Here is a 13,193-nt window from a genome sequence, read left to right on the forward strand (position 1 = left end):
ACTTCTTGTTTCCAGATATGAAGACATCACATTGATGTGCTTTGTTTATGGTAGTTTTCTTGCAGCACAAAAATTTTTATTGAAATGTAGTATTGTTTAAAAAATGTACAAGACATGCATGGTGAAATCTGTTCATTTGTCAGCCTGGATAAACAAGCTGTTTCTCAGTTTATTAACCTCTTAGCATCATGTGACATGCCATCAATTTGTCAACTTACCATACTGTTTGAGAGTAGAGCTGTTCAGTTTCTCATGATGTGCGTTTTACTCACTGTCATTGAACATGCTGACATGATTAGGTTCCTATCAGTGGTGTGATGCTACCCACATCCCCCCTTTTTGGACAGTAAATTCTGCTACTAATAATGTGCTTTATAAGCCCTTTCACTGAATGTGATTTAAAAAACAAAAAGTAAGAGCTTTACTCTGAGATACCAATAAGTACCTTGACTTGTCCTATAGCTATGATTTCTGTTTTAGTGTTTTTTTTTTTTTCCAGTTTTGCTGGAGTCGTAAATTGTTTGCAGCAGATGCTGCACAATGGACTAGGATACCTGGGATTTCTAGCCTAGTAAAATCCATTGATGAGTAGTTTTCACTGTAGTGGTAGCCTGGTGTTCTCTATCTCTTGCTGCACTGGTGCAGTAACATGGTCCAGAAGATTATAGTTCTTTTTTACTAAACTTATTAGAGTTTTTCCTGGGCCTAGGTTTGGAATTCTCTTCTATCACAAACTGCATCTTCAGAAATCATCACACTGGGTCAGGTGCGGTGGCTCACACCTGTAATCCCAGCCGAGGTGGGAGGGTCACAAAGTTGGGAGATCGAGACTATCCTGGCCAACATGGTGAAACCCCGCCTCTACTAAAAATACAAAAATTAACTGGGCATGGTTGTACATTCCTGTAATCCCAGCTACTCAGGAGGCTAAAGCAGGAGAATTACTTGAACCAGGGAGTTGGAAGTTGCAATAAGCTGAGATCGTGCCGCTGTACTCCAGCCAGACTCAGTCTCAAAAAAAAAAAAAAAAAATCATCACACTGGACTATCAGACGTGTTTATAAGACATAAATGCTAATAAGTTATAAAACTAAAGGGAATGATAACTGAGAAAGTTGTAAAAAATATGAAAACTTCATAATACATTTTACTTTTATTGTTATATAATCCATGTTTTGCAACATTTCATAGTGGTAAGAAGCAGTTGAGTCTTAGTGTGTCAAAATTCTTTGTTCAGAATGAATGTTTTCCTTAGATTTTCTGTTACACCAATAGAGCTTGTTGCTCCTGTAAGTCAGTGGCACTGTGTGAAGGAATGTTGGAAGATGTAATTTGGGAAGGGTTTGCTGACATTGTCAGCCTTACTGTGCTTTAGTTTGTGCCATAAAGAGCTTACCAATTATCAGTGGCCTACATGCTCCTATTGCATAAAAAATGGATAGTGGTAGGCCAGGCACAGTGGCTCATGCCTGTAATCCCAGCACGTTGGGAGACTGAGGCAGGTGGACCACTTGAGGTCAGGAGTTTGAGATCAGCCTGGCCAACATGACGAAATCCGATCTCTACTAAAAATACAAAAATTAGCTGGGCTTGGTGGGGCATGCACATAGTCCCAGCTACTTGGGAGGAGGCTGAGGCACAGGAATCGTTTGAACCCGGGAGGCGGGGGTTGCAGTCAGCTGAGATCATGCCACTGCACTCCAGCGTAGGTGACAGAGTGAGACCCTGTCTCCAAAAAACAAAAAAACCCTGATAGTGGCTTTAGCAAAGTGAACATAGCTCTACTTGCACACTGCCACATGGTGCTGGAAGATTCCTTATGAAACCATTAGTTTGGCTGTTCAGTAGTTGCCTGTTATTGTGAGTACTAGCATCACATGATGTGAGAAGTTAAAACAAATGTAATCCTAGCACTTTGGGAGGCTGAGGTGGGTGGATCATGAGGTCAGGAGTTTAAGACCAGCCTGGCCAAGATGTTGAAACCCTGTCTTTACTGAAAATACAAAAAGTAGCCAGATGTGGTGGCAGGTGCCCGTAGTCGCAGCTACTTGAGAGGCTGAGGCAGAGAACTGCTTAAACCTGGGAGGTGGAGGTTGCAGTGAGCCAAGATCACACCAGTGCACTCCAGCCTGGGCGATAGAGCGAGACTGTGTCTCAAAAAAAAAAAAAAAAAATTATTTTTTAAAAATCATGATTTCTTCTGGAAACCCAGAGTTTTGTGAAATGCTGGTTGAGAAACCCAGTGGTAAGAGGGCAACTATGAAAACCTAGATTTAACATCATACTTAACGATAGAATAGCAAACGTGTTTTCTTTAGGTCAGGAAAAAGACAAGGTTACCAAATTGTCGCAACTCATGTTCTGTATTGTCTTGGAAGTTCTTCCTGGCATGAAAGTAGTAGTAACATAAAAATTGGAAAGGAAGAAGTAAAGCACAGATGACATGAAATCAATTTCCACAAATTTGCAATTGGAAAATAAGAAAGTGAAATAAAATATGAAATGCAGCACACCAAAAGTCATCCAATAATTAGGAAGAAATTTAACAAAAATGTTTTCTTCACTGAAAACTAAATCAAGTCTTTAGTTTTAGGGCATTATGTATATACTCTCTATAAGCACTTTTTCATTTTTCTTTAATTCCTGATCTATGAGTAAGGGATTTTCAGTTTCTTTTAGTCCTTTATTGCTCATCACTCATTTTGATCTAATAGCTTCCCCTTGGCAACTTGATAGCTGCGTTTTTGGCTTCTCTGTTTACAAAGCTCAGTGAAAATGGTTAGGCTTTCATATGTTGATTATTACTCCTGTCATTGATTTTGTTCTGATTCCAATAATTTGGTGCAGTCTCAACTCACTGCAACCTCTGCCTCCCAGGTTCAAGCCATTCTCCTGCCTCAGCCTCCCGAGTAGCTGAGACTACAGGCGTGCACCATCACGCCCAGCTAATTTGTGTATTTTTAGTAGAGATGGGGTTTCATCATGTTGGCCAGGATGGTCTCGATCTCTTAACCTCGTGATCTGCCCACCTTGGGCTCCGAAAGTGCTGGGATTACAGGTGTGAGCCACCATACCTGGCCTAAAATAATACCATTAAAATTTTTTTTTAACAGTGTAAGAAGCTCTTTTGCTGACTGAAAGCAGTTTGATTAAACGAGTGCTGTGTCTGAAACACCTTCATTTAACCATTTCTTTCAAAGTGATGAAGGTCTTATTTTAAGTTTAGTTTGTTTGGATACTTGGTTTTAATTGTTGTCATAGTGATAAAGATCCTTACAAAGATTTATAGATCCCAAAGATTTATAGATCTCAAAGGAATGAGTGTGTGTGTGTGTGTATACACACACACAAACACACACACACACACACACTTGTATATATATATATAAGTTTATATATATATAAGTTTTATATATATATATATGTGTGTGTGTGTGTGTATGTGTGTGTGTGTATATATATATATAAGTTTCCTATTGTTGCTGTAAATTACCACAAATTTAGTGGCTTAAAACAACCAAATTGATTATCTTCCAGTTTTGGAAGTCAGAGGTCCAAAATGCAGGCTTTCTGGGCTAAAGTCAGGCTGTAGGAAGGTCCAGTTCCTTCTGGAAGCTCTGAGGGGAGCATCTGTTTCTTCTGTCAGTTTCTAGAAGCTACCTGCATTCCCTGACTCATAGCCCTTCCTCCAGTCTCTTCTGTTGTCACATCTCTTGCGAGTCACTGGCACTCTCCTGCCACCCTCTTTCCCTTATAAGGGACACCTGGGAATCTGCAGTAATGTCTCCTGTGTCAGGATCCTTGGTTTAATCACGCCAGTGAAGTCCCTTTTGTCATACGAGGTAACACAGCCATAGGTGACGGAGATTTGGATGTGTATGTCTTTGGAGGGAGGGTGTGCATTATTCACTCAGGGGCTGCAGATCATTCTTACAAGATTATGACACTGATTGTTTTTTTAATCTTGACAATTTGGCTAGTAAACTCCTGTTTTTAATAGGTTTATGCAAAATATTCAAAATGGATTAAAATTTTTAAATTATTGACAATTTTGATTTTAAATTCACAGAGGGGTTTTGTTTGGAAGACTTTTAAAAAAATAAAGATTGTAAAACAGTACTCAAAATACTATAAAATTACTAAAATAGGCTGGGTGTGGTGGCTTACACCTGTAATCCCAGCACTTTGGGAAGCTGAGGAGGGCAGATCATGGGGTCAGGAGATTGAGGAGATTGAGACCATCCTGGCCAACATGGTGAAGCCCCATCTCTACTGAAAAAAATAGCTGGGTGTGGTGGTTTGTGCCTGTAGTCCCAGTCACTCAGGAGACTGAGGCAGGAGAATCGCTTGAACCCGGGAGGTGGAGGTTGCAGTGAGCCAAGTTCGCGCCACTGCACTCCAGCCTGGCAACAGAGCAGGACTCTGTCTCAAAAATAATAAAGAAAAATAAAGTTTAGAAAATAGTTTATGACATTTTTAAGATATGCAGATAAGACAGTTTTTATTCTTACACCTTTTAAATTCAGAAATCATGTAATGATGGAAATATTTCCAAAAGAGTCTTTTTCAAAATGCTCTTTCCATGGCATGGATTTCTTTCAAAAAGCGGTTACTTTTACACATTATTAAATGGCCAGCTTTACTTTGAAGGAACAGATGACTTATTTTATTTTTTAAATTATTGTCAACAAACTATAAATAACTGCTATAATTATAGAATATTGAGCAGATTTGAGACATTTGCCTTTTTGTAAAGAGAAATTTGTAATTCATTTCTTTTTTCTTTTTCCTTTTTTTTTGGAGGCAGAGTCTCACTCTGTTGTCCAGGCAGGAGTGCAGTGGTGCGATCTTGTCTTACTGCAACCTCTGCCTCTCAGTTCAAGCGATTCTCCTACTTCAGCCTCCCATGTAACCGGGATTACAGGCACCGGCTACTATGCCCAGTTAATTTTTGTGTTTTTAGTAGACACAGGTTTTCACCATATTGGTCAGGCTGGTCTTGAACTGCCGACCTCAGGTGATCCACACGCCTTGGCCTCCCAGAGTGTTGGGATTACAGGCATGAGCCACCGTGCCAGGCCTGTAGTTCATTTCTTAGGGCTTTGTGATAGCATTCTGCAGTGTCTGCATTTGAAAAGTCTTAAAAAAAAAATTCACCACAATCCATCTAATAGGAGGCCAGTCCCACTGTGTTGCAGAATCCTGAAAGTGAAGGAATGAGTGAGACCACGCCTGCTGGCCCTTTGTCATGTGGGATTCCCAGTCCTGCCTGAGGATTCCTTCATGCATGTCACAATCAAAAATGTGGATGCCTTGACATGAAGCGAAGGAGCCGCTCTTGTCAGTTCCACATATTCACTATTAGTTAATGAAGCATAACTTTTTTTTTTTTCCTTTTCTGAGATGAAGTCTTGCTCTGTCGCCCAGGGTGGAGTGCAGTGGCGTGATCTTGGCTCACTGCAACCTCCTCCTCCTAGGTTCAAGCGAGTCTCCTGCCTCAGCCTCCTGAGTAGCTAGGACTACAGTGTGCACCACCATGTCCAGCCAATTTTTTGTATTTTTAGTAGAGACGGGGTTTCATTATGTTGGCCAGGCTGGCCTTGAACTCCTGACCTCGTGATCTGCCTGCCTCAGCCTCCCAAAGTGCTAGGATTACAGGTGTGAGCCACTGCACCCAGCCTAGTAAAGTGTAATTTTTAAATGGAAATTAAAAACAATGTGATAAACATTCTAAAGCATTATCCCGAGGTGCTCAGTTTTGTGCCCCTAGGGTGTGTATGCCCCACATAGGAAAGCACTGTGCTGTACCGTAGCTGCCTGGCATTTCTCTATATTCTAGTTATGTTATCATTCAAGGTCTGTTTAGTTTTTTATTTCTTCTGATTGAAGATGTCTTCTTGACAGATAGTTGTATACCTAGTTTTTTTTTTTTTTTGAGGCAGAATCTGCCTCTGTCACTCAGGCTGAAGTGCAGTGGCATGACCACAGCTCACCGTAGCCTCTGCCTCCTGTGTTCAAGCAGTCCTTCCACCTCAGCCTCCCAAGTAACTGGGACTGCAAGTGCATGCCACCACACCTGATTAATTTTTGTATAGATGTATATTTTTTGGTAGAGTTGGAGTTTTACAGTGTTGTCCAGACTGGTCTCAGTCTCCTGGGTTCAAGCGATCTACCCACTTTGACATTCCAATTTGCTGAGATTCAGGTGTGAGCCACTGTGCCTGGCCATATCTAACTTCGGTAGCTTGTATGTTTAGCTTCTCCCCTCTATTGAGAGCTCTTAAAGGCAGAAATAGTTTGCATTTTATTGTTATGTCTCATTGCAATACTCTCAGCACGTAGTAGTTACCGGTAAATTTGAATGAATAAGTGAATGAATTCACGGCAAATGCTCAATTAATGGTTCTTGTACGTGGTGTGTTGGGCTTATGTCTCCATCTGCTGACTGTACCTTTTAGTTTGGTGAAGTGGTTATTTAGTTTTCCAGGGCCTGACTGAAGCCCAGTGACGTTCAGTAACCTGCTCATTGTCAGGAAACTTGGAGCGTGGATGATTTTTTTTTCTGTTGAAGAGTTATTTTTGTTTTGAATAAATAACGTATCTCTTTGTACAAAAAGTAACGTTATATAATGAGATATAATGAAGAGGTCTTGTTCTCACCTCTCATCCTACTCATTTTTACCCCTCTTATGCCTCCTTCAGGTTACCTCTTTTATTAGTTTCTTGTGACTTTATTAGTGATTCTCTATGCAGAAACAAAGTTCAAATGTATACTTATTTCTGCTCTTCCCTATATACAAGGGTTTACACTGCATATATATATATATATATTTTTTTTTTTTTTTGAGTCGGAGTTTCGCTCTTGTTACCCAGGCTGGAGTGCAATGGCGCAATCTCGGCTCACTGCAACCTCCGCCTCCTGGGTTCAGGCAATTCTCCTGCCTCAGCCTCCTGAGTAGCTGGGATTACAGGCACGTGCCACCATGCCCAGCTAATTTTTTGTATTTTTAGTAGAGACGGGGTTTCACCGTTTTGACCAGGATGGTCTCGATCTCTTGACCTCGTGATCCACCTGCCTCAGCCTCCCAAAGTGCTGGGATTACAGGCGTGAGCCACTGCGCCCGGCCTGCATATGTTTTTTAACATATATACTTTTTTCTTATTTATTTTAAAAATATTTTATTTTTTAGAGCAGTTTTAGGTTCACAGCAAAATTGAGTGGAAAGTACAGAATTCTCATCCATTCTCTGCCCATCCCCCCACAGCTTCCTCCACTGTCAACATCGTGCACCAGAAGAGTACATTTGTGACAATCGAACCTACATTGACAAATTACCCCTCAAAGTCCAGAGTTGACTCTTAGTGATGTTCTTTCTGTGGGTTTATACAAATATATAATGACCTGTGTCTACCACTATAGTATGCTACTAAGTATTTTCACTGCCCTAAAAAACCTTAGGGCTCTGCCTATTCCTCCTTCCCTCCCCCCAACCCTTGGCAGCCACTAAACTTTTTATTGTCTCCATGGTTTTGCCTTTTCCAGAATGTCAGTAGTTGGAACCATACAGTATGTAGCCTTTTTAGATTGGCTACTTTTTGTTAGTACTATGTATTTAAGGTTTCTCCATGGTTTTTCATAGCTTGATAGCTCATTTCTTTGTAGCACTGGGTAGTATTCCATTGGCTGTGAATACCACAGTTTATTTACCCACTCACCTACTGAAGGACATCGTGGTTGCTTCCAGCTCTTGGCAGTTACGGATAAAGCTGTAATAAGCAACTTTGGGAATTTTTGTATGCACATGAATTTTTGGCTTATTTGAGTAAATGCCAAGGATCATGATTGCTGGATTAATTGAATGCTAAGAGTGTTTAGTGTAAGAAAGTGCTGAACTGTCTTCCACGGTGTACCATTTCACACACTCACCAGCAATGAATGAGAGTTCCTGTTCCTTTGCATCCTCACTAGCTTTTGGTATGTACGTGTGTGTGTGTGTGTGTGTGTGTGTGTGTGTGTTTTCATTGGATAGGCATGATACATAGGTTTTTTAACGTATTAATTTGTCCTGGACATCTTTTCAATTTAGCACATAGAGAACTTTTACATTTACTTTATGAACATCTGTATAGTAGGATGGATGTGCTGTGGTTAATCGTCTTCTATTTATGAGCGCTTGGGTTATTTCTAGTATTTTCCTTTTAAACAATGTTACAGTAACCATAAGTCACTTTCCTGTGGTGCTGGTATATCTGTAGGGTGAGTTTCTAGATATAAGATGACTTGGTGAACGTTGAGTGTCTTTTCATATGTTTAAGGTCATTTATTTTTAGTAATCTGTGTGTTTCTGTCTTTGGGCTTTCTGTTAGCTTTTTTTTTTTTTGAGACGGAGTCTGGCACTGTCACCTAGGCTGTAGTGCAGTGGCATGATCTCGGCTCACTGCAGTCTCTACCTCCTGGGTTCAATCAATTCTGCCTCAGCCTCCTGAGTAGCTGGGACTACAGGCGTGCACCACCATGCCCAACTAATTTGTTTTGTATTTTTAGTAGAGACAGGGTTTCACCATGTTGGTCAGGCTGGTCTTGAACTCCTGACCTCAGGTGATCCACCTGCCTCGGACTCCCAAAGTGCTGGGATTATAGGCGTGAGCCACCGCGCCCAGCCTTTTTTTGTTTTTTTTTGTTTGTTTGTTTTCGAGATAGAGCCTTGCTCTGTCCCCCAGTCTGGAGTACAGTGGCATGATCTCAGCTCACTGCAGCCTCTTCCTCCCAGGTTCAAGCGATCCTCTTGCCTCAGCCTCCCTAGTAGCTGAGATTACAAACATGCACCACTATGTGCAGCTAATTTGTTTTGTATTTTTAGTAGAGATGGAGTTTCATTGTGTTGGCCCTGCTGGTCTCGAACACCTGACCTCAAGTGATTCCCCTGCCTCAAGCCTCCCAAAGTATAATCCCAAAGTGCTGGGATTACAACTGTGAGCCACCATGCTTGGACTAGTTTGTTAGGTTTTTGATGTTCTTGAAATGCCAGGCAGATTAGCTCTTTGTGGTATGAATTGTATATTTTTGTCAGTTTATCATTTGATTTTATAGAGCGGTGAGTCTCAATCCAGTACTGATTTCAGAGTCTGTGCTCTTCATCAGTATAATTATTCTACCTGGAATATGTTTTTCATTCCTGAAAAGATTTATGTATGAAAAGATTTATATACATGTAACTATGATTTAAGGCATCTAGCATTTTAAAATTATGTTCTAATAACAATTTTTTCACTCAATAGACACGGCATCAGCGAGGAGATACGCATCCTCTAACCTTAGATGAAATTTTGGATGAAACACAGCATTTAGATATTGGACTCAAGCAGAAACAATGGCTAATGACTGAGGTAAGAACAGGCTTAAAACATTGTTAAAAAATTATTTGATTATTAAGAGATTTCCTGTCACTATAATTTTTTTTTTTTTTTGACAGAGTCTTGCTCTGTTGCACAGGCTGGAATGCAGTGGCATGATCTCAGCTCACTGCAGCCTCAGCCTCCCGAGTAGTTGGGACTGCAGGCGTGCGCCATGATGCCAGGCTAATTTTTATATTTTTAGTAGAGACAGGATTTCACCACGTTGGCCAGGCTGGTCTTGAGCTCTTGCCCTTAAGTGATCAGTCTTTCAAAGTGCTAGGGTTACAGGCATGAGCCACTGGGCCTTGTCTAGAATGTTTTTAATATGGTGAAATCTGATAATGGTTTTTGCTTTTTCTTAAAAGAAATCGTGTAGGGTTGTTTTTTGGATGTACACATTTATAATACTGATTTGTTGGTTTTCATATACTTTTATGTATGTATTTATTTCATAATGTTAAAGGTAAACTTCTGTGTAAAAGTTGTAAAGAAGTCAATGTACCAATTCCACTTATGTTTTTTACAGATTAATTAATGCTTAGTTTGAATTGCCAGATTTATAATTTAGAATTGTTTTTGTTTTAGAAAATTTTAAAGCATTAGGTACTGCAGGGATGGGAAGACATTTTGTTGCACAATTACTGCTATTATGACTTTATGTGGGGAAAAAAGTCATGAAGGCTGTATGAACACACACCATTTGAAGAAACCCCAACACATTCAGTGACCATGCTAATTTGGAAATGAATAGCGTTTAAAAATTCAGATGTTTACTGCTTTTGAATTTAAATATGAAGTGAAAACTAAGAAGACAACTTTCTAGGACCAGAGATAGATTCTAGAAACCAAATATAAAATTACTAACATATAATTTATTTGTTTTTTACCATGAAAAATATAGGTCTTGACTTTTATAATGTAACATGACCATTAATCAGTATCATTGTAGCCCATTGTATTAGTGATAGACAATGATAATCCACATTTAAATTTGCTGGTTTACCTAACCTTGAGATTTCATAGACTGCCAACATATAGTTATCAATTACTTTGATCATTTTACTATTCTGTTCTCCCTTTTTTCTTCTTTCTGTGTTTCTTCTCTCTCTCCTTTCAGGGCAGGCTGGCAGCTGCAGAAGAAAATATATAGGGATGTTCTTTCTTGAGCTTTCTTTCTGATATTAGCTGTACAACAGAACTGACTAGAAACATAATTATATTCAGTAATTCCTGCATTCCTACTCAGTTTCATTTTCAAGCTGCCATTATAGGTAAAGTTCTTGTATGCGCTAGTCTGGTCCTTTTCAGTTCCTTCCACAGCTGCCAGTGCCAGTTGATAGCAGGTGGGGAAGACATTGACTAGTAAGCGTAGTGTCCCTCCCGTTATACATAATGCCAGTATGTGATAAGCTATACTTAGTGGGTGGAATAGGCACTACTCAGTTTACTTTGTTAATATTAGTGGGTGTTTTATTGATTTGTACCCATTTTGACTTCTAAAAGAATATGGATTTAGCTTTTTTCAAAGCAGTTCTGTTAAAATGGCTTATTTCTCTTCAAATAATTTAGGTAAATAATACACTTTCTTTTGTAAAAAGTGAGCACCAGGCTGATCCGTTCTGGAATCCTGGATGTCCAGGATTTTAGGCCTACCAGTTTGTATTCATAAGGTACTTTTAATTTGTCACTGTTTTGGCTACTGTTGTATTTTAAAATAATTAGTAGAATTAAGAATGTATATATGGGCTGGGTGAGGTGGCTCACGGCTATAATCCCAGTACTTTGGGAGGTTGAGGTGGGTGGATCACATGAGGTCAGAAGTTCAAGAACAGCCTGGCCAACCTGGTAAAACCCTGTCTCTACTAAAAATAAAAAAAAGTAGCTGAATGTGGCAGTGTGCACCTGTAGTCTCAGCTACTCGGGAGACTGAGGCAGGAGAATAGCTTGAACCCAGCAAGCGTATGCTGCAGTGAGCCGTGATGGCACCACTACACTCCAGCTTGGGAGACGGAACAAGACGGTTTCAAAAAAAAAAAAGAATTTAGTATTTATGTTTCCATTTGTTAATATATTACCATTTTTATTCACGGTTACAGGCTTTAGTTAACAATCCCAAAATTGAAGTAATAGATGGGAAGTATGCTTTCAAGCCCAAGTACAACGTGAAAGATAAGAAGGCCCTACTCAGGCTCTTAGATCAGCATGACCAGCGAGGATTAGGAGGAATTCTTTTAGAAGACATAGAAGAAGCACTGCCCAATTCCCAGAAAGCTGTCAAGGTAACTAATCTCTCTTTTCTTTCTATGTCTTGATATAATTTGAATGAATAATGACTTCTTGGTTTTTAAAATATCAAACATTTAACAGTTGTTTTTAAAGCTTCCATTATATACAAATGGGGTTATAGTGAGCCACTTGAAGATTTGAAATTTATCTTGTGCCACCAAGCAGGAGAGGGAGCAGCCATCTCTGTGTAACTTTAGTAGGTTCCTGTTGTTGTTGTTGCTGTATGATTGTGACACTGTTAAGGATATTTCTGGAAAATTTTCCTCAAAGGCAAGAGAGTTTCTCTTGTAAGCTGTGTTTGTAAATAAGAGCATCTTCTATAACACTAGTAGATGTTCCTTACCTGAGGAACTAGAAGTATTAAACACAAAAGCACTGGTTAATAGCCTGGCTCTTTTGAAGTCCTGAAGGGGCTATCTATGAAAGTCCTATTGATACAGATTACATTTCCGGTTTAAATTTGAAACGTACTGGAGAAAGCTGCTTGTTTCCATTTGTCACAGTTGCTACTGATTAATGTCAGCTTATTAAGCAGGTTCATTCTTTTTGCTACCTGTAGAAGAAAACTTGCCCCTTTATCTCCTCTGCTTCTTGGTAATGGAATTATACATGTCAGACCACCTGATATTGTACCACAAGTCCCTGAGGCTCTTTTTATTTATTTCAGATATTTTTTTTTCTGTTCTATTAATCCATTGTCAAATTTCACTGACTTTTCTTCTTCTTCACTTCCAACTTGTTAAGCCCAGCTGGTGTGTTTTTTAATTGTAAGCCCATTGAATAGTCTTAGTCTTGGTACCCCATGTGGAAATTCATTTGACCATATATGTGAAGGTTTATTTCTGGGCTCTCTATTCTGTTCCATAGGCCTATATGTCTTTTTTTCATGCCAGTAGTACATTGTTTTGATTAATGTAGCTTTTTTTTTTTGTGGAGATAGAGTCTCACTCTGTCACCCAGGCTGGAGTGCAGCAACTTCTGCCTCCGGTTCAAGTGATACTCCTGCCTCAACCTCCCGAGTAGCCGGGGTTACGGTATTTTTAGTAGAGATGCAGTTTCACCATGTTGGCCAGGTTGGTCTCAGACTCCTGACCTCAGATGATCTGCCTGCCTTTGACCTCCCAAAGTGCTGGGAATACAGGTGTGAGCTACCACACCTGGCCTGATTAATGTGGCTTCGTAGTATGTTTTGAAATCAGGAAGAGTGAGGTCACCAATTTTGTTGTTGTTCAGGATTGTTTTGGCTTTGTATTAGTCCATTCTTGCACTGCTATAGAGGAATGCTTGAGACTGGGTAATTTATAAAGATAAGATTTAATTGGCTCATGGTTCTGCAGGCTGTCTAGGAAGCATGGTGCTGTTGTCTACTCAGCTTCCAGAGAGGTCTCAGGAAACTTATAATCATGGCAGAAGTTGAAGGGGAAGCAGGCTCATCTTAACATGGCCCAGGAGCTGGGATTACAGGTGCCCGTTTCCATTTTGAGAGTGTGGGGAGGGTGCCACAGACTTTT

The 13,193-nt window shown here is 39.9% G+C and overlaps 1 protein-coding gene across 2 annotated transcripts in view; it reads left to right on the forward strand.

The window, feature by feature from the left end:
• Positions 1-13,193, forward strand: part of GTF2E2 (general transcription factor IIE subunit 2) — a 79,238-nt gene that overhangs the window by 35,047 nt on the left and 30,998 nt on the right. For both annotated transcript variants that reach the window (XR_004271972.1, XM_032288296.1), the window contains exons 4-5: positions 9,280-9,387; positions 11,493-11,675. Coding sequence is in view for 1 of the 2 variants with exons in the window: in XM_032288296.1 (XP_032144187.1) it covers positions 9,280-9,387; positions 11,493-11,675 (291 nt within the window). In the remaining variant the exon portion in view is untranslated. The remainder of the gene's footprint in view (positions 1-9,279; positions 9,388-11,492; positions 11,676-13,193) is intronic.

The sequence above is a fragment of the Sapajus apella genome, unplaced genomic scaffold (genome assembly GCF_009761245.1).
Source record: "Sapajus apella isolate SASKATOON/1434 unplaced genomic scaffold, GSC_monkey_1.0 scaffold21, whole genome shotgun sequence".
NCBI lineage: Eukaryota > Metazoa > Chordata > Mammalia > Primates > Cebidae > Sapajus > Sapajus apella.